We start from the raw sequence: 27002 nt of genomic DNA, 5'->3' as shown, positions 1-27002 counted from the left end.
AACTATTAATATCTCACAAGAACCAAGTTGTTTAGTAAACCAATTAAGGATTATTATCAACTCCATAGTGAGGAAAAAATTAAGACTGATACCATGGACTCTGGTTGCCCTCTGTTGAATGAACCTGTGATCAATATCAAATAAGGAACAAAGTGATATTCATTAGAAGTAATGCTGGAAGCAATAGGATTCTCAATCTTGGGCATTACTGACTTGACTTCCAAGATTTCCTAGAATAAGGTCTTCTTTTTATTTCAGGTAAGTTAGTATAATATTAAGACAATTCTCTGAAGCTCTTTATGTTTTTTTTTTTTTTTTCTGTTTTCAGGTATGATTAATTTGGCCAACAATTCTATTGAGTTGCCACAAGAAACAACAACGGCAAAAAAGTATTTTGGAGTGACACTCTTAATTTTTCTAAAAAGGCTGTTCCTAGAATTAAGAAGATTTTAACTGAAGTTTAATCAGAAGGGGAAGTGGAAGGCACTGAAATGACATTTTCATAACTAACCACCATTTGTTGCAAGTCAGCTACAACCCACGGCGACCCCATGTATGTCAGAGTACAACTGTGCTCCATAGGGTTTTCAATGGTTATGATCTTTTGGAAATAGATACCAGGATTTTTTTTCCGAGGTGCCTCTGGGTGGACATGAAATGGCAATATTTCAGTTAGCAGCCAAATATGTTAATTGTTAGTACAGCCTAGGGATTCCACATTTAAAAAAAGAAAGAAATCTCATTTGGAAAATATCTTCTACTCAACACTACTCCCAATAGCTCTTTGTTTCTCTTCCTCACATGAAAGAATAAAAAATTTTAACAGTAGAACAAGACAACAATATGAGATTTTTACTTAAATTACATAATGAGCTGGTGACTTGTCATTTCATATTTTTCTCATACACATACTAATGTACACGCACCTAAATCCACAGAATTGCCAAAGGACTGAGGCCCTTTGGCTCTATTAACACTATCAGAAAAATCAGCTATCTATAAACTAGTGCTTCTGTTGGCTTGAGGCTGGATCTTTCTCCTGTATAACTATAGGCTGCAGAGAGATTTCCCTGGATAAAGCCCAGATGGCAAGCTCTTTGATTGTTCCACATGACCTTTTATCCATAAAAGAAAGATAAAGCAGGAACACCTCTATAATCCCCTGAGCTTTTTTCTTTCTCTTCTTTTCTTTTTCATCTCTGCCTAAAACGCATTTCTACTCTGTCACAAGGGGTCACCATGAGGCAAAATCAATTCTATGAGATCTAACAACAACAACAAAAATGCTTCTAATTGGAGAATGTTTTGTCTAACAAATTATCTATTTAGAAAGCACAAACACTGTTTTATTTATACCTAAATATGAGTTAGTTAAATAAGAAAACATTTCACCAGAGAAGAAATAAAAATGGCCAATAAGCACATGATAAGATGCTCAAGATCACTTAGGGGAATACAAATCAAAACCACAATGAGATATCACTTCACCTCCACTAAGGTGACTATGATTTAAGAAATGGAAAAAAAAAAAAAAAGATATTGGTGACAATGTGGATAAATTGGAACCCTCATCCATTGCTGATGAGATTGTGAAATTGTATAGCTGCTGTGGAAAACAGTTTAATGTTTCCTCAAAAAATTAAACAGAGGATTATCACGTGATTAAGCAATTCTACTTCTAGGTATATACGCAGGGTAACTGAAAGCAGAGACTCAGACAGATACTTGTATACCAATGTTCATTTCAACAATATTCCCAATAGCCAAAAGATGGAAACAATCTAAATGACCAGCAATAGCTGAATGAATAAATGAAAAGTGGTACCTGGACTTTTTTGGGTACATTTTATAACAGAAATACTACTCACTCAGCCATAAAGAGAAAGGAAGTTCTAATATGTACTACCATACGGATGAACCTCGAAAACATTATGCTGAGCAACATAATTTAGTCACAAAAGGACAGACAGTGTATGGTCCCACTTGTAAGAAATATCTAGTCTAGGGAAGTGTAGAGAGAACAAAGTCTATTAGTCGGGGGATGGAGGAGGAATCATTGCTTACGGGGTACTGAGCTTCTGTTAAGGGTGAGAGAAAATTCTGAAACAAACAGTGGTGATGGTCGCACAACTGTACAACATAATGAACGTAATTAATGTCATTAAATTGTACATTAAAAAAGGTTGAATATGTGTGTATATACATATTCATATATATGTATATATATTTAACATAATAAAAAATTATTTTCTCCTAAGATCTACTAAATTGAATGATCATGAAAGGATTTCTAGACAGAAGAAAAATTTATGGCTCTTTTTCAGAGTAGAAATATTATATTCAAAAGATAATGATATTTTAGAGCAAGGAGTGCTGAAGTAGAGGATACACCAAGAATTGCATGAAAGGAAGTGGCATGAGTAACAAGGGCCATTTTTTTCTACCCTGACATTTGTTTAGTAAACCCTGGTGGTGTAGTGGTTAAGTGCTATGGCTGCTAACCAAAGGGTCGGCAGTTTGAATCCGCCAGGCGCTCCTTGGAAACTCTACGGGGGCAGTTCTACTCTGTCCTGTAGGGTCGCTATGAGTCGGAATCGGCTCGATGGCACTGGGTTTGGTTTTTGGATTGGTTTTGACGTTTGTTTAGAAGTGGCCTGTACAAAGAAAGTGGAAAGCATACTTAGTATTATTCTCTTTTTCTTATTTTCTTTGGGAGTTGACTCTCCTCCCTCCCTACAAACTGAATCCAGTCTACTAAGAGTAATAATATGCAAGTAGCAATATAATTCATAGTATTTATATGAATTATTGTCTTAAATATCTTTAAGACAAAATTTTGAGTACAAAACACATGCAAATGTATTTTGCATGAAATTTATTAATATATTGTAAACTATGTAAACATTGTGTTTTGGAAGTGGAAAATATAAATGGAAATGGAAATATAAAATAAAAATCATGCAAACACCTTCCACGTGCTGGTACTTTAAAATTGCTATATCTTTTACATTCCTCAATAACAAGCTGATAATATCTATATTAAACTTTTTATAATTACTGCTTCATTATTACTTTATACGTGCCTGATGAGTCATTGTGAAGAGGCTACAACTCAAAAAATAATGAAAAACTCTTTTGTAACATAGAGATATAAGGGAGATTAATTTCTTGACTTTTCACTACAGTTTCATATAAAATTGCTTTGAGCATAAGTCCCTGATATTAATATATACATACACACACACACAATTTTGTAATATTAAAGGGTTTGGGCCATTCAGTAAGATCTCTTCATTAGTTAGAATGCAAGCTTGGCTGCAGTAAAAAAAAAAAGAAAAAAATTTCTTTGCACAAGTCAAATGATAGCAGCTTAGACAAGATTTAAGTTTATTCCTCTCTCATATAACTGTACGAACATAAACAACTGAGGGCCAATATGGTGGCTCCAAAGAATGTGGACCTACCATTCTTAATTTTCTTATCACCTCATTTCCAGCCATCACATTTCCTTTTTAGCCAGAGGGAAGGCGTGAATGGAGATGGCATATATTTCTCTTTTTTCAAGAACCCAATTCAGAAATTTCATAAAGTCTTTGCACTTATATCCACTTGGCCAAAATTAATCATGTGTCCCAACTAGCTTCAAGGAAACCTTAAAGGTGTGGTGCAGCTACGGTCAGCCAAAATCAGGAGTTGTATTAGTAAAGAGAGGAAGTAAAGGAAAAGGGGAAGTAACCCCTATTATAGCCCTACAGTTAATGTTCTAGGTCTATTGGGTCTTTTTGTAGAGATGAAATTGATCCAGGGTAGCATTCTCAAAAAGTGGCCCACAGAGCTCAGAGAGGGTGCCCAAAATGCTATTACAGGGGAAAGAAAACTATTTTTATAAAAATACCAACATTATCTTTCTTTTGCATAGTATTGAGGTTTTCACTGATAGCGCCAAAAGCAATGGCGGGTAAGCTGCTAAATACATAGTGTGATTCAAGGCTGTGGCACCAAACTGTTGTACAAGTACCCAAATGTTTTCTCTGCCACATGCCTGCTGAACAAATGGAAAGCCATTTTGACTTTAAGAATTTCATTGATGAAACATTTTTAAAAAGTAAATTTATTGGATCTCATTTGTCAGTACATATCTGTATGTCAACATGGAATGCATATCCGAAGCACTTCTGCTACATAATCAACTATAATGTTTGCCTTAAGGCAAAGTGCCTGTGAAAGAGTTTCAGTTGTGAGCTAAGGTAGCCACCTTTTCCACATGAAATCATTTTATTTGAAAGGTTGGCCAACAAACTATGGTTATTCAGACTTGCATATTTGGCAGATATGGTCTCAAAAATAAGCAACATGAACTCGTTAACTCAAGAACAACTTTCAAATCTGATGTCAATGATGAAATTCTAGCTTTCAAGTGAAAAGTAGAAATTTGGATAACTTGTGTCTGCCACTATGAGAATGATGGCTTCTACTATTTAATATACTTTTTAATTCAATGATGATATTAAAGGATGAGATTTTGGGTTTTGTTATTGTATAATGAAATGTGTAAATATTTGGAAGTGCTTCAGATTGAAATTAATCAATATTTTCCAAATGACAAACTTAAAATTTTGTAAGCATAGGCAAAAGATGTAATCAAACTACAAGAAAGATCAAAAGAGCACAAGACAGACCAAAGAATTTAATCTAATAGATTTTAAACTGATAATCATATGGTTTCAAGTTCCACATTACAGCTCCACTGTAAGAAAATACCACTTGTTGAATGGATATATTTAATGCCTAGAATTATCTGAGAATATTAAAATACTCACTTTTCCAGAATTAAGTTTGTGTAAAGCTGTATTTTCTTCCTCTATACTTCAACACAAACTACATACTGTGATAGATTGAATACAGAAGCTCAGCCATGAGAGTTAAGCTGTCTTCTCTTAAGCCAGATATTTAAAATATTTACAGAAATAGTTCAAACTTAAGTGTTATAAATGTTTATATTGTTATGCTGAGTTTGAACCACCAATTTTTTTGTTAGCAGCTAAGTGCTTGACCACTGTGCCACCAGCACTCCTTAATGTGCTTACTATTGTTACTTTTATTGTATTAATAAATACATAGTTTTAAATTTCCAGTTTTAATTTTTAATACAAAAAATATGTGTATATATACATAAAAACATATGTATATATATTGCTATACTATATTATATTGTGGAGCCCTGGTGGTGCAGTGGTTAAGAGCTACAGTGAGCTACGGCTCAAAAAAAAAAAAAAACCAAACTCTTTGCTGTCGAGTCGATTCCGACTCATAACGACCCTACAGGACAGAGTAGAACTGCCCCATAGAGTTTCCAAGGAGCGCCTGGTGGATTTGAACTGCTGACCCTTTGTTTAGCATCTGTAGTGCTTAACCACTATGCCCCCACGGCTACTAACGAAAAACATGGGCAGTTCCTATCCACCAACTGCTCCTTGGAAACCCTGTGGGGCAGTTCTGCTCTGTCTTATAGGGTCACTATGAGTCAGAATCGACTGGACAGTGACAGTTTTGGGTTTTTTTATATTATATATTCCATACATATTAGCTCTTTGGTCTTCTCAATAATTTTAAAATGTATGAAGAGTTCCTGAGGCCAAAATGTTTAAGAAATGCTGGTCAAGGTCATCACAGGAGATTTCAGTTAGAGGATTGCTACTAATAGAAAAGTCACAGTGAAAGCATATAATGTAGGAGAATATTTCGCACTCAGGTCGTCTGAGTTTCATATCCAACACTAGCAAGGCTGAAACACTTTGCCACACAATTTTCCTTTTCTTCCCTTGAGGATAAAGGGGAACAGTGACAGGATGAAGACAAGTAAATAAAAATGAAAGTGGCCCTAGAAAATTTATAAAAGTCTTTTTACTCTGAAGTTTTCCCCTATTTTAAGTACCGATAACTTGGGAGGGCATAATTTAACCCAGTACATCAGTATTATGTCAATAATGTATAAAAAATGATGAATTTTGCCAAAATGTGTTCTTATATCACTGCGTGCTCTTGCTCCAAAAGCCAGTGCATTGTGATATCAGTTAGCGGTGTGCACCTAGAATTGCTATATTCTGATTTTTGAAGATTATTGCTGATGTTCATACTGGCACAAATTTATATTCAAATTCAGCTGTAAGAATTTGAACACCCAAGAGACTTTACATTACAGACCCATTAGTTAAATAATCAAATATTTATAGGTCCTTTAACACCAATCGATTCTTTAAAGCTTGTTTCACTTTCACTAACATGTAATTTAAAATCATGTTTCTCATTATATAATTGAAACCATGAAGATAGCACTTGAATCTTCATGTTTACAAGAATTTTTTTCTGCTTGAACTGATTATGATATATGAAGAGAAAATAACCAGACAAAAAGTAAATAATTATTACATAGATTTAAAAACAATTATTATGTAGAATATATAGAGAATAATCATTTGACTGAATTAGCATTATTTTACAACAATTCCATTAAAAAGTAAATAAAACTTAAAACCCAAACCAAACCCATTGCTGTTGAGTCAATTCCAACTCAATGAGACCCTATACCATAGGGCTTCCAAGGCTGTAACCTTTATGGAAGCAGACTGCCACATCTTTCTCCTGTGGAGCAGTTGGTGGGTTTGAACCACTGATCTTTGATTAGCAGCTTAACTCTTACCCACTGCAGCCATCAGGGGTTAAAATAAACCTTAATTTTCAGTAAAAAGACCATTGGAAGTTAGTGATCAAGCTGTTGTGCCTACAGCACAATTAAAACTAAGCTTTTGGTCAAGATTACTGGTCCAGGGCTGGTGTGTGGTGACCAAGGTAAGTATCTGGTTGGGATTTGATCCCATCAATGGATGAATTGGAAACCCTGGTGGCATAGTGGCTAAGTGCTACAGCTGCTAACCAAAGGGTCGGCAGTTCGAATCTGCCAGGCACTCCTTGGAAACTCTTTGGGGCAGTTCTACTCTGACCTATTGGGTAATGGATGAAAGGATAAATGATGGTATATTCACACAAGGGAATACTATGCATCATTAAAGAACAATGATGAATCCATGAAACATTTCATAACATGGAGGAACCTGGAAGGCATTATGCTGAGTGAAATCAGTCAGTTGCAAAAGGACAAATATTGTATGAGACCACTATTATAAGAACTTGAAAAATAGTTTAAACAGAGAAGAAAATATTCTTTGATGATTACCAGAGTGGGGAGGGAGGGAGGGAGGGAGAGGAGTTTTCACTAATTAGATGGTAGACAAGAACTATTTTAGTTAAAGGAAAGACAACACATAACAGAGGAGAGGTCAGCACAACTAGACTAAACAAAAAGCAAAGAAGTTTCCTGAATAAACTGAACACTTTGAAATACAGCTTAGCAGGAGTGGGAGTTTGCGGACCATGGTTTCAGGGGATATCTAAGTCAATTAGCATAATAAAATTGTCTAAGAAAACATTCTGTATCCCACTTTGGAGAGTGATGTCTGGGGTCTTCAATGTTAGCAAGCGGCCATCTAAGATGTATTAATTGGTCTCAACCAACCTGGAGCAAAGGAGAATGAAGAACACCAAAGGCACAAGGTAATTATGAACCCAAGAGACAGAAAGGGCCACATAAACCAGAGACTACATCAGTCTGAGACCAGAAAACTAGATGGTGCCCAGCTACCACCAAAGACTGCCCTGTGGAGAACACGACGGAGAACCCCAGAAGGAGCAGGAGAGTAGTGGGATGCAGACCTCAAATTCTCATAAAAAGACTGGACTTAATGGTCTGACTGAAACTAAGGACCCTGGAGGTCATGGTCCTTAGACCTTCTGTTAGCCCAAGACAGAAACCATTCCCAAAGCCAACTCTTCAGACAGGGATTGGACTGGACTATGGGATAGAAATGATACTGGTGAAGAGTGAGCTTCTTGGCTCAAGTAGACACATGAGACTATGTGGGCAGCTCCTGTCTGGAGGGGAGATGAGAGGGCAGAGAGGGTCAGAAGCTGACCAAATGGACACGAAAAGAGAGTGGATAGAAGGAGTGTGCTGTCTCTTTGGGGTGGGGGAGAGCAACTAGGAGTATATAGCAAGGCGTATATAAATTTTTATATGAGAGACTGACTTGATTTGTAAACTTTCATTTAAAGCACGATATAACTTAAAAAAAAAAAAGTGGGGAGAGTCAGGGAATGTAATTGGGAGGAGTCCTCTGCTTTCAAATCCACCTCCCCACCCAAAACAACAGAAGGGATTCTGGCCCCTCAATGAGTGTTATGACTCTTCAAGGTTGAAATGAGCAAACAAAAAAGCCACTAAAATAGGCTGGTTGAAACACATCCTCCCACTCTGCCCTTCCTTTTTTTTTTTTTCTTTTCTTTTTGGTAAAGGGATATTAATTTTTGTTGCCATTGGTTGAGTCGATTCTAACTCATGACAACCCCATGTATGCAGAATTGAACTACTCTATCAGGTTTCAAGGCTGCTACCTTTCAGATGCTTCTGTGTGGGGTTGAGCCACTATCCTTTAGGCTAGCAGTGCAGCACTTAATCTTTTGCACCACCCAGGGTTTCCGGGATATTACCTTGTTGTTGTTGTTGTTAGGTGCCATCGAGTCAGTTCCGACTCATAGCAACCCTATGCACAACAGAACAAAACACTGCTTGGTCCTGTGCCATCCTTACAATCGTTGTTATGCTTGAGCTCATTGTTGTAGCCACTGTGTCAATCCACCTCATTGAGGGTCTTCCTGTTTTCCACTGACCCCGTACTCTGCCAAGCATGATGTCCTTCTCCAGGGACTCATCCCTCCTGACAACATGTCCAAAGTATGTAAGACGCAGTCTCTCTATCCTTGCTTCTAAGGAGCATTCTGGTTGTACTTCTAAGACAGATTTGTTCGTTCTTTTGACAGTGCATGGTATATTCAATATTCTTCGCCACCACCACAATTCAAAGGCGTCAACTCTTCTTCGGTCTTCCTTATTCATTGTCCAGCTTTCACATGCATATGATGCAGTTGAAAATACCATGGCTTGGGTCAGGCACACCTTAGTCTTCAGGGTGTCATCTTTGCTCTTCCACACTTTGAAGAGGTCTTGTGCAGCAGATTTGCCCAACGCAATGCATCTTTTGATTTCTTGACTGCTGCTTCCATGCCTATTGATTGTGGATCCAAGTACAGTGAAATCCTTGACAACTTCAATCTTTTCTCTGTTTATCATGATGTTGTTCTTGCTCCAGTTGTGAGGATTTTTGTTTTCTTTATGTTGAGGTGTAATCCATACTGAAGGCTGTGGTCTTTGATCTTCATTAGTAAGTGCTTCAAGTCCTCTTCACTTTCAGCAAGCAAGGTTGTGTCATCTGCATAACGCAGGTTGTTAATGAGTCTTCCTCCAATCTTGATGCCCTGTTCTTCTTCATATAGTACAGCTTCTCGTATTATTTGTTCGGCATACAGATTGAATAGGTATGGTGAAAGAATACAACCATGACGCACACCTTTCCTGACTTTAAACCAATTGGTATCCCCTTGTTCTGTCCAAACAACTGCCTCTTGATCTATGTAAAGGCTCCTCATGAGCACAGTTAAGTGTTCTGGAATTCCCATTCTTCGCAGTGTTATCCATAGTTTGTTATGATCCACACAGTCAAATGCCTTTGCATAATCAATAAATATAAAGAAATAAATATTGATAAATAAATATCAATAAATAAATATTACCTATAACCATACAATTATTCTTACCCCAGATGGGAGTACCTGAAAAATGTATTTCATAAATAAATGCCTTTTCTCTAAGTTTGTTGAAACTGTTTTCTTGCAATAAATATTGTAATATTATAGGTGAATAATTTTCTCTAACCAAGATTTTTTCCTCTGCTCACTGTTAAAGAAAAACAAAACACAAATATATGGTTTGTCAAGAATATATATTTCATTAATACTGGATAAGAATGGATAAGAAGCATGATTCCTGGTCACTTTTATTATATGCATAAAAATTACTTAGAAAAAGGCTCTGGTAGTGATTTAAAATTCTTTGCATTTCTACATTTATTGTGTATAATCAGGAAACAGCAATTTGCCAGTACAGATTTACATATTGTTAATGTGCCAAAAAATATGATATTTTTCCAATGTTTAATAACTGTATTTACCTAATATTGTTGGTTTTAATGGGTTTTCTTTATTAGTTTATATAATGAAAAATTTATACTTAGCAACAACTCATGCTTTTTTGAATTTTCCCTAACACCAAGGCAGTATTCTCCAAAATAGCCTTCCTCCACCCTGGGTAATAATGGTGCATTGCATAGTTTTCTAGATACTCTAAAAATATATAGACTTTGACAAAGTAATCTATAAAAAATTACAAAAATAAATAAATAAAACCACAAGCATAATTTCTATACTAGACTTTGAAGGCCCTTTTCTATCTCCATGAAACAACATCCCATGTGAGAATGTTTATTAAAAAAAGAATGTTTATTACCACAGGCAAATTCCTTTTTTTTTGTACTTCATTTTTTTGCTACTTCTAGTCAAAGGAGCCCTGGGGTGCAATGGTTAAGTGCTTGGCTGCTAACCAAAAGGTTGGTGGTTCGAACCCACTCAGTAGTTCTGTGGCAGTTCTACTCTGTCTCATGGGGTCACTATGAGTCAAAATTGACCTGATGGCACCCAGTAACAACAACAGGACATATTCAAATGGATCTAGATTTTTATTAGATTTTATATCTGGTAGAAAGAGCTCTTTTTGTTGTTAGTGAATGAGACCAACTCAAAACAGCTGATGCTAAGAAGAAATTATTGGAAGAATAATAAGGAGTGCCACACAGTTAAGTACTCTGCAGCTAACTGAAAGAATGACACACCCAGTGGGTATGTGGGAGAAAGATCAGGCAATCTGCCTCCGTAAAGACTGCAGGGTAGAAAGCTCTATAGGGGAATTTCTACTCTTCACGTGAGTTTGCTATGAGTTGAAAATTGACTCAATGGCACCCAAAAACAACAGTAAGATATATCACAGATTTGAAAGTATGAGAGAAAAATTTTGAAAACAGAAAACATAGGTTATTAATAATTCATTAATGCATTAAATAAAAATTAGTTCAAGGTGGGAAGGCACTATTTGAAGAACAAGATGAGTGAGAAGTTGTAAATAAGGAAACCCAAAAGATCCAAATCACTCTGCATAAAAAACAAGAAAAGAAGGCTTGTAGAAATGTTTCCATGGAGAGAGGATATATTGAAGAAGATGAGGGCCAACAGGAAAGGGAATATTACAAGAGGAAAAGTCTGGAGAGTCATCAACAGGAAGAGAGAAGAAAGGAAGTATGCTGAATGGGGATGAAAAGACACTTAGGGAAAAGAATAACTATGATTTAAAATGATTTTTATAAATCTGCTCTATGTTGGATGACAAAAACCCTAATCACAATTTTTTTTTTAAGTAAAAATGTTAATAAGATATCTATTTTTCCTGTACACATTTTGAAGCTGTAACTGCTTTGGGATATATGTGTGACAGAAAAAGAATCATATTTAAGTTAGAGAAGGAACAACTGAATAATTAAACCTCAGAAAGAGGAGGGATGCACTGGGCCTGGGGGACAAATGGGAACAAGGGTTTGAATGATACCAGAATTCTTTGCCCTAGCTTTTCTCCATAGGACAGATTTTTTGTCATCCACAATGGACTGCACTAATTTCTTCTTGTACAGCACAAAACACATGGCTCACAAGTCTTCTCACCCTCACATCTCAAGAACTTACTGATAGAGACTGATCCTGTTTCAGGTCCCTATGAAAACAATTTGGAAGAGAACTCTTGATTTTCTTACACTGAGATCAGGTGTCCATTCTTGAACTAGTTATATATTTGGCTACTGGAGGTGGGGAATTCACATCACTAAGGGAGAGACAATACAAAACAAAACATTGTATGCATATTGTAACACTGGATCAAAATTGTATCAATGGAGAAACATTTTATAAAGTAATAACTCATTATCTTTGTATACTTGTAGAAAACAAACAAAATAAACCCAACTCTTTGCATTCAAGTAGATTCCTACTCATCCCAATAGCTACAGGCCAGAGTAGAACTGCCCCATAGAGTTTCCAAGGAGCAGCTGGTAGAGCTCTTAAGCACCACACTGCCAGGTCTCTGCTTGCTTGTAGAAATGGTAACTAATGCATTAATAAAAACATCAAAGATAATTAATCAAATATTTATTGAGTATTTACTATCTATAAATTTCAGAATTGTCTCTAGGAAATTCAACAGAAAACTGAACATTCAATTATCTCCAGAGTGCTGCAGGGGGCAGGGCGACCCTTGCCTAACACTTTAACAGCTATAATTTAGCCCAGCATGCCCACACACTTATTCTCCCTGACTCTCAAACCAAACCAAACTAAACCCGTTGCCATGGAGTTGATTCTGACTCATAACAACCCTATACTACAGAGTAGAACTACCCCATAGGGTTTACCAAGGGACATCTGGTGGTTTCTAACTGCTGACCTTTTGGTTAACAGCCTTAGCTCTTAACCACTAGCCACCAGGGTAGCTGCCCGCTCCTGCCACTCCCAGGCACTGTTAATTTCTTCCACTCCATTTTCCTCAAGTATTCCGTTTTCATTCTTCCTCTTAGTGGCCAATCACAATGTCATTTTGAATTGTACTAGAATTGGAAGGTCTCAGGGGTAAAAGGAGGGGAAAAACAGGGAAGTTGTACAACTTCTTGAAAGTAACAAATTCCATATTTGGACATATATTTGAAATGGTTTTTGAATAAAAATTATTTTGATGTATTGAGTTTTAGATTACTCCCACCAAAAAAAAAAAAACAAAACCAAACCAGTTGCCCTTGAGTTGATTCCGACTCACAGTGACCCTATTAGACAGAGTAGAACTGCCCCACAGAGTTTCTAAGGAGTGTCTGGTGGATTCGAACTGCCAATCCTTTGTTTAGGGGCCCTAGCACTTAACAACTATGCCACCAGGGTTTCCGGACTACTCCCACATAGGTATATATAGCTTTGTGGCTTAAACTGTTATATGGCTAGTAGAAAAACCAAATACACAAACACACGCACACACACAAATGCACACACACATATATATCCATGTTTTATGTATATATATACACATACATTTTAAAGCATTTGTTATATATTCATTACCACTCAATGAATTCTCACAATTAAGGATTCAAAAAAATCTGGTTGAGAATAACAGGTCTGTATATCATTGATACTAATATAATATTCTGTCTTTAACCTAACATGTAGTTAAAATTAAAATTTTTGAGTGATACAGAAACAAAACACTTAAAAATACATAAAAAAATTTTTTAAGAAAGAATGTTTATGTTAGAGCAAGTGTGGGTTAATTTTTTCTGTAAAGAATGAGATTGTAAATATTTTAGGTTTTGAGAGCTCAGCTCTACCATTATAGTGTGAATGTGGCCAAAGATAATGTGTAAAGAAATAAGTGTCTTTGTGCCAATAAAACTTTGATATCAAAATGTGAATTTCATACAAAATTATAAAAATTATTATTATTCTTTTGATTTCTCTTTTCATCCATTAAAAAATGTAAATAGAATCAGTTTTCAGATTGGTACAAAAACAGGTGTCGGGGGGGATTTGACCCATGGGCCGTGGCTTGTTGCATCCAGTTTTAGAGCATTTTTAGAAGGTGTGTGACAAAGCTCTCAGAGAATGACATATACCTAAACTCATTCTTCTCTGTGACATTAGAGAAGTGATTCCATCACATATTGCTTTCCATTATTATTGAAGAACAATTCTTTCTTAGTTACCTGGTGCTTCTGTAACAGAAATACCGCAAGTGGATGGCTTTAACAAAGAGAAATTTATTTTCTCAGTCTAGCAGGCTAGAAATCCAAATTCAGGGCATCCGCTCCAGCGGAAGGCTTTCTCTGTTGGCTCTGAAAGAAGTATCTTATTATCAATCATCCTCTGGACTAGAAGCCTGTCCGTAAAGGAACCTAGGGTACAAAGGACGTGCTCTGTTCCCTATGCTTCTTTTTTGGTGGTATGAGGTCCCCAACTCTCTGCTTGCTTCCTTTTCCTTTTATTTCTTGTAAGATAAAAGGTGGTACAGGCCACACCTCAGGGAAACTCCCTTTACATTGGATCAGGGGTGTGACTTGAGTAAGGGTGTGACATCCTGCCCTAATCCTCTTTAACCACAGGCAGAGATCATGATTTATAACACATAGGAAAATCACAAGATGGAGAACAACCACACAATCCTGGGAATCATGGTCTAACAAAGTTGACACATAGTTTTGGGGCACATAGTTCAATCCATGTGACAAATATTTTAATCAGTTGATGTTAGCAGTATGCTGTAGACTGCATGTACTGGCTCAGAAGAGCTAATGGTGCACATTTCTTCCCAGCTCTGTACTCAGTGACATCACATGGTTAGCTTGAAATTGACCATGGTGGAAACATTTATATAAGGAAAACTGGCAAATGCTACATATCAAGGCTTTTTTTTTTTTTTTTTTTTCCTCCGGAGAGCTGATGGTTAAAATTTTACAAGCGTACCAGTTAATGCATTATTTCTATGAACCCTGGCCTGCTCTATGAGTGGGACATAACAGCAAAAAAACAAAAAACAAAAGGGTAGCTGAGCTGCTCCTTAGGAATTATACATACATTAATACGTTCCAATAATTGCTGCATGTACTGTCCTTTAGCAAAATGGACAAACTCATTGTTATTTATCTTATGGTTGTAGATTAGCCACAACAGAAACAAAAATTGACTACCTCCAAGGAATAAGATTATCACAGGCTTCAGAGTTTGCCCAAGTAAGAAAAAGGGTCCTGATGTCACAGGAATTCCTGAGAGCAACAGTGGTGACAGTGGGATTAGGTGAGAATAATCTGAATGTTATGCTTTACCACATACAAAGAACTACGATAAAAAGAGTAACTTCCGCTGATCTGCCATTACACAAAAGGTAGAAAGAAATCATGTTATTAGTGACGATTTAGTTTTACGGATTTCATTTTGTTTTGCTTTTAATTATTTTCTTTTAAGATTTTGCAGTGTTACTAATTGAAAGACAGTTCTTTGGGTAGGATAAACCCAAGAAAAACACTGAGAAAATTTTCCATATAAGCAGGACACAAAAGAGAATTTCTGATGGAATTGAGCCATTGTTATTGTTTATCCATTTCCTCTTTCAAAAATATTTGAAAACTTACCTCACAAGTATCCAAAATTTTTTGACACTCTATAAACAGATTGAAGTCTATATATATATATACAAAATTAATGTCATTTTGTGTTATTCTATTAAAATGAGAAAAAATAAAAAGCAAAATAGAAACAAAATCTCACATTTGCAGGAAAAGAAAAATGGTTATAAAAAACCAAAACTTAAATTTCGTAAAATTATTTATCTTACAAAGACTCTGAATTGTTTTCATGTGTGTGATGATTGACAGGAGACATAGGAATTATGCTAATTTTTTTTTTTAAAGTCAAGAAAAACCTCCAGCAATCTGATCTGTGATTCCTTTAATTTAGAAGTTTGGGAAAGGACATATTCATTGCTATAACTTCTTATATTCTATTCCAAATAAGACATTTTTATTTATTTATTTGATGATTCAGTTTTTACACACCAATTTGAAAATATGTTAGAAGACATTTTTCTAACTGGAGTAAATCACACATTAAATAGTAGTAAGAGACAGGATCACCTTTGACAGTACGCTCTACTTAACACAGTAACTTTTTTGTGAATAAATTATTGAAGAGTTTTTTTGAAAAATGCAAATTAGCAAAATAGAATTTCTTTTATATATAGATTATATCATTTTTATTGATAGTTCAGTGATTTTTTATTTATTTTAGGGACTTAGTCTTGCAGAAGACAGAATTTTGTTCTTTGAGCATTTGGAAACACTACTGAACTATTAATAACCCCTCTGCTATTAAAAAATAGTTCCAAGAGTCATAATGATTTTTTTCTTAAGCCATTCTCATTCATCCTATCTGCAGCCCTTACTCCATATTGTGATTTAAGATGAGAATTGGACACGTACTGCTTTGAAGTTTTTTTTTTTTTTTTAATGGAGGCTGTATTTAAGGAATGCTTGTTCTTACGTGGACTTCATGTCCTTACCTGAGACAGTGCCTACAAAAATTACACTCTCATAAAGTCTTTTCGGTTTAAATGAGAAGCTCTGATAATAACAAATGAATGACAGATTAATGTCTAGCTTCATACATAATCTTGAACCACAACATTCAGAAATATAATTAATAATTTCTAAACTAAGAGAGTTTAGCACCATAGTTTTTTTGAATGCTGAAGAGATCTATGAACTAGAAAACTGAGTCACATCAAAATATGTCAAAAATATCAAAATGTACTATCTTCCAGGGACAGATAACATCATATTAATTATAAAATATAAAATGGCATATAAGTTCTTGCCAAAGAGATACTCAATTGCATGTACTTAATTTTCAGTGAGTAATATTAAATCACAAAATCATATTTAATTTTTTTATGATTTCAGAGCCATGTGTGTTTTTGGGCTTCCTTAATTGCATAGTATAATTTTGTTATTTTGCACAGTGGTTAGGCACACAGCCAATTAACTGAAAGTTCAGCAGTTTGAACCCATGAGCTGCTGCACAGGAGAAAGATGTAGCAGTCTGCTTCCTAAAAGATTTACAGCATTGGAAACCCTACAGGGCAGTTCTACTTTGTCCTATAGGGTTGCTATGAGGTAAAATTGACTTGATGGCAATGGGTTTGGTTTTTTATGGTTTGCTAAGGAGCACTGGTGGCACAGTGGTTAAGAGCTCAGCTGCTAACCAAAAGGTTAACAGTTCGAATCCACTAGCCATTCTTTGGAAACCCTATGGGGCAGTTTTACTCTGTGCTATAGGGTTGCTATGAGTCAGAGTTCACTCAATGGCAATGGGTTTTAGATGGCTGCAATATTTAGAAGACCATTATACAAGAAAATTAACAAAAGAAAACATTCTACTCTCCATAGTTTAGGCTCATAATATTCTTAACAAAAATTGCCCTCTAGAATCATCTGTGAAAATTTTTCAGAATATACATGAGCAGGTCAGTTCATGGTTACAGAACTAGAATTTCTAAGACCGAAGCCATGCATTACTGGAAAATAATAATAACAATTCTAAACAATTTTTTGGACACATTGATTAAAAACTAGTGCCAAGATAAATCTTTTACATGCCACATACAAGAGCAAATTGTTAGTATTTTATAGTAACATATTTTTTTTAATTATTTTGTGGAAAGCATCAGAACCACAGAAATATTTTTTGGTTTTATTAATCGAAACTAAGTATTTAAGCTTTCATACTGAGTTTTCACATCTGATTGGGTTTCAAATATAAATCTCACGTATTTTCCTTACAAATCTTGCATATGCATGGCAAGTGTGTATCTTGAACTGATAATTTATTTATTTGTTATGACACATCAGTGTAGCTTCTAGGATACATTGTACCCCACTAGGGCTGCTAACCAAAGGGTCGGCTGTTCAAATCCGCCAGGCACTCCTTGGAAACTCTATGGGGCAGTTCTACTCTGTCCTATAGGTCTGCTATGAGTCAGAGCAACTCAATGGCACTGGGTTTCACTGGGGATCTGTCTATTTGCATGTTCTGTTTCTCTATCAACCCCTTAAACATATCCTCAGAATCTGCCTATACACTTTTTTGTGATATTATCTTCAGAGTTCATGGTTTCATGTGAACTGGTGACTGCCGTCCCACTTGCCCAAATCCTCTCTGAGCTTCAGATTTATATATCCAGCTCTATTTAAATTTAGGAAACCCTGGTGGCGTAGTGGTTAAGTGCTATGGCTGCGAACCAAAAGGCCAGCAGTTTGAATCCGCCAGGCGCTCCTTGGAAATCTACGGGGCAGTTATACTCTGTCCTATAGGGTCACTATGAGTCGGAATCGACTTGACAGCACTGGGTTTGGTTTGGTTTTTGGTAGTTAAACTTGTTTCACAAGCCTCTTAAAGTCAGTATGTTAAAATCCAAACTCATCAATTTGCCTCCCAACTGAGCCCATTTTATTTTTTTGTCCTATTTTGTTTGTTTGCAACCATCTATTCCAGTGACTTTCAAATTGCTTTTAACCCACACATATGAAGCATAAAATCCATCATAATCGATAACAGTGCTTCGCCTCAGGGAGACATAGGAACACATCTTATGGGTGGAGGGAAGATAGATATAATTTAAACACACACGCACACACTCTAATAACACATTAATATTAATACTCTTTTACAAATGTGGACATCTCTTCCCATTTAAACTTTTTTTTTTTACTTACAAAGTAGCCAAGTTTGAATCCTAAGAGTCATCCTTGAAACTCACCTCTCCCTCATGCCCACATTAAGTTCATCAAAAGGTCTTGAAAATTGAACCTAGTAATTTTTAAAAGGTTCCTGGATGGCACAAATGGGGTGCACTCAACTGGTAACTGAAACGTTGTTGGTCTGAACCCACTCAACAGCTTTGTGGAAGAAAAAGCCTGGCAATCTGTTCTGTAAAGATTACAGCCAAGAAAATCCTATGGAGCAGTACACCACAGCAACAGTTTTTTTTAAAGAAATATTAGTTTCTCTAATCTCTACTTCCCCAAAACCACTCCCCACACTCTTTTTTAGTCAAGATGATCATTGTGTCTTCCTTGGATTATTATAAGACCAGCCTCCTAGCTGGTTTTAGTGACCTTTGTTCTTGTTCTCATCAAGACATTATTATGTCTCTTTTTCATGAAGTCCTCCTTACCTGGATCACCCCAACTCTGTATTCCCCAGACTATTGGTTACATATTCTTTATGTTTGGCTTCCACCAGGCAGTATTCTCTAAATTAGCCTCTCTAGTAGACTTTGATATTCCTTTTGCATGCTACTAGCACTGCATTGCCAAGAATTTATCAGAATTATTTATTTAGGTGTCAATATTCCTCAAAAACACAGAAATTCTTAAAATTAGCCATTGTTTTATTCACTTTTATCATAAACCGTTCTTAAGACACTTTCTTTCATATGACCTTCTATAAACACGTATAATTTTAGTTAAAAGGTAAATGAGTAAAAATTTACTTGATTTATCTTTTTAGTCACTATATGTGTGTGTAAGTAAATTTTACATAAATTGTCCAACATATAAAGCATTTCAGGAGTCAAATAAATGCTTTTGGAGTAATCGTCTTCTCTCCTAGTTTAATTGTATCACCGTCTAATTTAATTGCCATTTGAGGCTATTGGGAAACAACAGCTTATTGTGGGTGCTGAGCATATAAGAGTTAAAGAAGCATGAGGAAAAATAAAAGGAAATCATATTATTGAGTGTCTTTCCATTTGTTGTGTACCCTATATGAATTTCTTAGTTGATCTGCACACAAGACTAGGGAATGGAACTTAATATCTCCACTTTGTTTTTGTTGTTAGAAGCCATCGATTCAGTCTTGACTCATAGTGACTCTTATGGATTTAATTGTGTCCCCCAAAAATGTGTGTCAACTTCGCTAGGCCATGATTCCCAATATTGTATGGTTGTCCACCATTTTGCCATCTGATGTGATTTTCTTATGTGTTGTAAATCCTACCTGTATAATGTTAATATAATATAATATTAATGAGGCAGGATTAGAGGCAGTTATATTAAGAGTCAGGACTCACTTTACAAAATTAGGTTGTATCTTGAGTCAATCTCTTTTGAGATATAAAAGAGAAAAATGAGAGACAGGGAGACCTTGTACCACCAAGAAAGAAGCCCCAGGAGAGCAGCACGTCTTTTGGACCAGTGGTTCCTGTGATGAGAAGCTGCTAGACCAGGGAATATTGATGACAAGGACATTCCCCCAGAACTGACATCGAGAAAAATGCTTCCCCTGGAGCTGACACCCTGAATTCAGATTTCTAGCCTCATAGGCTGTGAGAGAATAAATTTGTTTGTTAAAGCCATCCACTTGTGGTATTTCTGTTATAGTAGCACTAGATAACTAAGACAGTGACCCTATACACAAAAGAATGAACGCTGCCTGGTCTTGTACCACCCTCAAATTCATTGTTATGGTTGAGCTTATTGTTGCAGCCACTCTGTGAATCCACCTTGTTGAGAGTCTTTCTTTTTTTCACTGACTCTCTACTTTATCAAGCATGACGTCCTTCTCCAGTGACTGTTCCCTCCTGATAACATGTCCAAAGTATGTGAGACATAGTCTCACCACCCTTGCTTCTAAGGAGCATTCTAGTTGTACTTCTTCCAAGACAGATTTGTTCATCCTTCTGGAAGTCCATAATTTATTCAATATTCTTCACAAACACCATAATTCAAAGACATCCATTCTTCTGTGATCTTCTTTATTCATTGCCTACCTTTCACATGCATGTGAGGCTATTGAAAATACCATGGCTTAGGTAAGGCACACCTTAGTCCTCAGAGTGACATTTTTGCTTTTTAACACTTTAAAGAGGTCTTGTGCAGCAGATTTCCCCAATGCAATACATCATTTGATTTCTTCCACTTCACAGGGGAGGAACTCTAAATCAAGGAATTTTAGTAATGTGACAAAAGTTTCACTGAAAATCTGCTAAATTCCAAACATGATGCTTATTTGTGTCAAACTGCAATTGAAGGAAACAATCCACATACTGTCTTTCAAATGGCCAAAAAATACAGGAATGAAGTTGTTAATCCTAGATCATAGATGAGATAAATGTTGAATACTGGAAAGCATAGGTTTATATATTGTGTAGCTTAAGACACTTGCAGAAGAATATGACAGAGAAAACTGGGAGCAACTGATATGTAGAGGAAACAGGATAATATGGGTATACTTCGGGCTTTAGGCATTTCTATATCCTATAAGCTCAGTGTAATAGATATAGGTCAGATTTCATAGAATGGATTCTGAAAGAGTAGCACTTGAAAGGGTAAGGAAAAAAAGGACACAAGAAAGAGGGACAGAATAAGGGCACACAAAAAAAGAAAGAAAGAAAGAGATCTTTGACTGTAAGCTCTGTTATAAAGATACCAGGGAGCCAACAGGACTTCAGGAATGGTGGAGTCAGGAATGCTAAGAACCCTCTCCCAGAAAACCACCATTTAACTGAAAAATTTGTAAGAAACAATCATTTAAAGTCTCTGTAAGTTTCCCTAAGGGCATATAATGAATGAAGAAATATTTAATTGAGAAAATCTGCTAAATATTGGTAAGAATACTGAAATTTGATATATGAATCATGATCTGGTCTCTCCCCTCGGCCCTTCCTGTTCCATATTATAGAAACAGATCTGATGGCTCTACTCTGGTCATGTGCAGCCAAGCAGAGAGGGGTTCCCCTTCCCTCCGAGTTCCCAGTTTAGGACTGCTGTTAAACCTAAGGAGGTGCTAGTGCTTTTTATCTTTCCCATCTCTGCGTACTTCTGACGGGTACATCTGAGATGGCCAGCACTCGATTTCCCCCGCCCTGCTCCCACTTGGAAGCTCTACTCTAGGTGCAGCAATCTTTGGATACTGGGACCCTGAGTGCCCCACTCCAACTCACTAGTGGAAAGAAGTTTCATGCTAGGAGGGACAAGCCAAGAAGACTAGAGACTACAGTCCAGTCCCCAGCACTCACATCACAGTAGAGCAAGGGTATTACACTAGGAGAGGTGGGCCAATGTCATTGCCTGTACAGTCCCCAGGAGTTCTTCTTAGGAGGTCTGTCCAATGGGATTGGCATTATTTGGAACAGAGTATGAAAACTGCTGTGACTAAGGGCATTGTTGTAAACAATGGAGCTATTTGAGAAAAAATAAGGGTCCTTATAGTTCCATGATACTAGTAGTAATATGAAAAACAACAGAGAAGCCATAAATTTAACACAGAGAACCAGGAAAAGTGACAGTCAAGAAGAGCTCTCCTGAGGTCACATTTAACCCTGGGTTTCAGGAAGTCTGTCTGAAAGTTCCAGGTTATACGTACTCAAGAGCAATCAGCGAAGGATGTGAGACAAATTTGAAATCATTATCCTAGTCCAACACAGATTCATCAACAAATGGGTAAGACTCATTGTTCCTGGGGGCATAAGCACTACTCCTGGGGGAAAAAAAAAAAAAAAAAAAAATTGGCTTAACAACAGTCTCCTTTGGCCCAGGGCAACTCCTAGTGTGTGAGGCTTAATAACACGCCTCTGGAAGACTGTTGAATGCCTAAGGCTGCACCCCCTGAAGTGCTAGTGGATAGGGAAAATCAAGTTACTAATCCCTATTTGACTGTGGGACAAAAAGGTAAACTCCTTGAACAGTGATTGTACCCCCAAGCCAAACATACACATCCAATAGTAAAGGGTCAAAATCTAACTGGTGGCAGTGCTTAAGTACAACATTTGAACAAGAAATGGGTTATATTTACCTGGAGGAAAACCCCTAATTAGCCAGTCTAAAGTATCTAAACAATAACAACAAAAACCAAGCAGGAACATCAGAGGCTAGACAAGGCAGGGGAAATAGACTAAACAAATCAATAAATGACCAAGAAAACAACAACATAAATCCTCAAGGGAGATGGGTAATCAATATGCAGAATTCCTACATTATATTATGTAAAACATCCAGTTTTGAACACAAAACTAAAAAAGAAATAGAAAAGTGTGACTTATACATAAAAAAATAAAACAGAACAGATAAAAGAATCTGTTTTCAAGGGGCACATATGCTCAACTCAGCAAGTAAAGACTTCAAAATAGGCATTATAAATGTGTTCAAAGTACTAAAGGATAACATGTTTAAATAATTAAAGGAAGGTTTTTTTTATGATGACAATATCTTTTCATCGACTAGAGGATATCAATTAACACATCAAATGGAAATTCTGGATTTGAAATGTATAATAATCAAAACAAAATATTCAGTAGATGTGTTCAAGAGTAGATTTAGGCTGGCAGAGGAATAAATCAGCAAACCTGAAGACAGATAAATAGAGAATAGATGATCTGAAAATAGAAAGGCCAGACCAAAAAAAAAAAAAGAGCCTTAAAGACATGTGTGGGTAAAAAGACATGTGAGACACCATTAAATCCACCAACATATGACGGCACTGGGTCTTTTTGGCTTTTATGTGTATTAGAAGTATAAGAAGGAGAGGAGACAAAGTAGAAAAAAATATTTGAAGTTATAATGGCTGAAAACCTCCAAAATTTGATTTAAAGAAATAATCTACCTATACAAGAAGTTCAAAAAATTCCAAGTAGGACAAGTGTGAAGAGATCAATACTCAGACATCTTATCTTTGAAAGCCAGAGATAAACAACTATTCTAGCATCTATAGGTGAAGATACGGGAAAATTTGAGCCATCATTATACCTTATGGAAATATAAAATGGTATAGCCATTTTGGAAATAGTCTGCGAGTTCCTCAAAATACTTAATATAGTTACCTTATGACTAAGTTCCTTTATGACTAAGTAATTTCACTCCTAGGTATATACGCAACAGAATTGGAAATATACGTCTACTCAAAATTTTGTAAGTAAATTTTATTAGTGACATTATTCATATTAGTGAAAGGTAGAAATGACCCACCTTTCCATCAAATGGTGAATGGCTAAATAAATGTGGTATATTCATACAATGTAATAATATCCCATCAAAAAAATAGAATGAACTACTAATACATACTATTACATGAATGAACCTTGAAAATATAAGTGAAAGAAGCCAGTCACAATGACTACACGTTATATGATTACATGTATATAAAATATCTAGAATAGGCAAATCTGTAGATATAGAATATAGACTAGTGGTTGCCTAAAGATGGGTGTAGGGGTTGGGGAATGACTGGTAACGGGCAGTGGATTTCTTTTTGGATTAGTGAAAATATTCTAAACTTGCATTGTGGTGATGGTTGCACCAATCTGTGAATATATTAAAAGCCAATGAATTGTGTAGAGAGAGAGAGAGATGCAAATGATGCATTTTTAAAGAAAGTGTTTAAAAGAATATACTTATTTTCAGCGATTTAAAGCCAAAATTTAAGCTTTTAATAATAGAGATTCTAGCACAGATGCTTATTTATTTTGTAATATTGCTCTATATTTTTCACCTTAGCCTTTCATGTTGATATTTTTTTAGTGTAGTCTCAAATAAATAATTGAAAAATTTAATTACGCTGACTCGACTGGGTTGGTTTATTTAGTCAGTACATCTTAAAGTTACAAAGCTAAAAACTGTGATTTTCAAAACCGTTCAGCCAAAATATTTTGTTATCCACCCTTCACATTAAGGCTAGAAGTTTTCACAGTAAATTTTGGAGCTTCATGTAGAATGGTGTTGATGGTTTTCTAAACAATGGACAAGGAAAATAAATCTTGAATTCTTTTTCTTTGTTTTGAAAATTACATATTTAGAAATTTTACTTTGTGATCCTGCTTTCTTCCTACGATCGTAATTATAGGGATTTGGGTTTTTCTGTACAATTATTGTTTAACTACCACAAGGAATAAGTTAGAATTGATTCTGAAAAGAAAAATAAATAAATAAATACATAAAAGAGGCATTAATGTCTGTGTTCCCCACTGTACTATTATCTCAGAAAATAAGACTTTCAAATTATGTGTAATAATATAAACTCCACTGTGCTATGTCTACTATCATACCTGCATTCAGAAAAAGAGTGTTCACTGTCAAAACAATATCTTCAGCTTTTCTATGTTGTCAGAAATGTCTTACCTTTGCCTTGGCAGGCTGATGAGGGGTTGTTTATGGCATCTCTTGCTAAGGCTAAAGAGCTTGTGTACAATTTTCTGAGCCTTTAGGAAAAGTTGTTTCATGTTGTTCTCCAGTTGTTCATAACGGCGCTGAAAATTAGAATCCATTGTCCACAAATGCATTATGGTAGATGTGTTGAGGAAATAATTCATGGGTAGCCTTTTCATAAAGAACTTGAATTCATCTGAAAAACGTTAAAATTCAACACTTTAATTATGAAACCATTACTTCCCCCTCTCCGCCAAAACGCATTTAATATGTCAATGTTAAGAATAAATACAAGCAATCTTTTATTTGTGAGTAGTGAGTTCTTAGAAAGTAGTATTTTTTTTTTTATGGTTTAGAATTGTTTTCTTTTTTGTTTCTCTTAGAACTTCCATGGTAGGAGGTAGTTAAAATAATTTGTTCTAGTGCAAATAATTCTGGGAGAAAGTTTAAATACAACTTAATTTTTCCATGTTCTCCTTTCGATGATATTTGAATGAACTTTATCCCATACATTGTGGTTCTAATCTAGCTTTAATTTTTGGTGTTAGCATTAATAATCTTTTCCAAGTATTGCATATTAAAGAAAAATTTTCAGAAATTTTTACTAGCACAGTATAAAAATATATAATTATTATTAAATGGTTTTATTAATGTTTAAAGAAAAAAATTAATTTAAAATTAAAATATTCAACTCCACTTTCTGGTTATCTCTTATCCTATTCCAGTATCTCATAACGTTAACAGTTTAAAATGTGAGTGCACACCAAAGAGAAAAAAAAATTAAAAAGAACCTAAAGCACCAATGTTTGCTTTGGTTTTTAGTTGTAACAGTAACTATTATCCCCGAAATTATCTTCTTTTAAATGTCTGGTTAGCCCACTCTAGGAACAAAGGACTGCTTATCTAAACAAAAAAGATAGTTCAGTCTTCCCCAATCATCTCCGTTTCCTCTAAAGTAACTATTATGAATAAGGATTCAGAATATACATGTTTTTTCTTCCTTTTAATACTTGTTTAAAAGGTTTATTTTGTTAATATCATGCTGCACCCATTTTCCAAGTAGTACATGGCTAAGATTCCTCTGCTCTGACACACACACACACACACACACTCATGTACACACCACCACCACCACAAGACTTGGAAAGCATTTTCAGTGATTAAAGGGGTATCATTTGACAGTTCAGTACAAACCACATTCTACCATCTGATCTGCAGATAGTAAAAAATAAGGTATATAATATTCATTAAACCTCAGACTTTCTGTGCCTTAATTTCCTCTTCTGTAAATGATATATAAATTTCTAGATAATAATAATATCCTTTAGCTTTAAAATCTTATGATGGCATAAATAATTGTTTTTAAACACCTCCAGTTTCAGCTTTTATGTTATCATGCAAATGAATTTTGACAAGGATTTTAGTGTCTGTTGTACTATGACACTGTCTCTTTGCAGTGTTTTAAAACCACCAAATTATCATTCAACATTTCTTAAAATGTGCCGCTCACATCTGACAAGCTAAATGATGCTACTACATACACATATTTAGATAAATGAATTTATTAACACATTAGGGCTATTTCAAAATTCAGATCCAAACTATTTCATCAATGGTAGAAAATGTAACATTTTAAAAATTCCGAGCAAATTATATTACATGAATATTGGGGGTGTTGTTTTTTTTTCTATTTTTCCTAGAGCAAATAAATATAAAGCACTGGCATCCTTTGAACATAAGAGTATATATATAGACTTTGACCAGAAGAAGAAGGAAAAAAAAACCGAAGAAAAGAAAGTTTTTTTTTTCTTTCTTTCTTTTAGTGAAGAACTATGGGGAAAGATTTTAGAGAAGAGGACATGTCCATTTAATATACTTCAAATCATTTTTTAAGTAAGCAGCGTATAAATACTATATGGATTTTAATATTCCCATTTGATAGTACCCTACATTTTCTTTTGAGAAATTCCCTCTTTTGAATAAAGGAGTTGATGCATGGAAATTGGAAAGCAGCCCTTGGATTATACACAGAGCAGATGCCACTGCTTTGAAAACTAGTCATTCATTTCACTGTCATCCTTTACTTGAACACTTTTGATAAGCCTTTATTGCTTTATGGCATGCATATTTTAATTCTTTTCACTCTTTTCTATAAAAGTA

The 27002-nt window shown here is 35.5% G+C and overlaps 1 protein-coding gene across 2 annotated transcripts in view; it reads right to left on the bottom strand.

Annotated features, from left to right (window-relative positions):
* Positions 1-27002, bottom strand: part of BRINP3 (BMP/retinoic acid inducible neural specific 3) — a 531587-nt gene that overhangs the window by 98709 nt on the left and 405876 nt on the right. For both annotated transcript variants that reach the window (XM_003410835.4, XM_010590937.2), the window contains one exon: positions 24816-25038. In XM_003410835.4, the coding sequence (XP_003410883.1) occupies positions 24816-25038 (223 nt within the window). The remainder of the gene's footprint in view (positions 1-24815; positions 25039-27002) is intronic.

Source organism: Loxodonta africana, chromosome 25 (genome assembly GCF_030014295.1).
Source record: "Loxodonta africana isolate mLoxAfr1 chromosome 25, mLoxAfr1.hap2, whole genome shotgun sequence".
NCBI classification, from domain to species: domain Eukaryota; kingdom Metazoa; phylum Chordata; class Mammalia; order Proboscidea; family Elephantidae; genus Loxodonta; species Loxodonta africana.
This window is presented reverse-complemented; position numbering and strand designations above follow the sequence as displayed.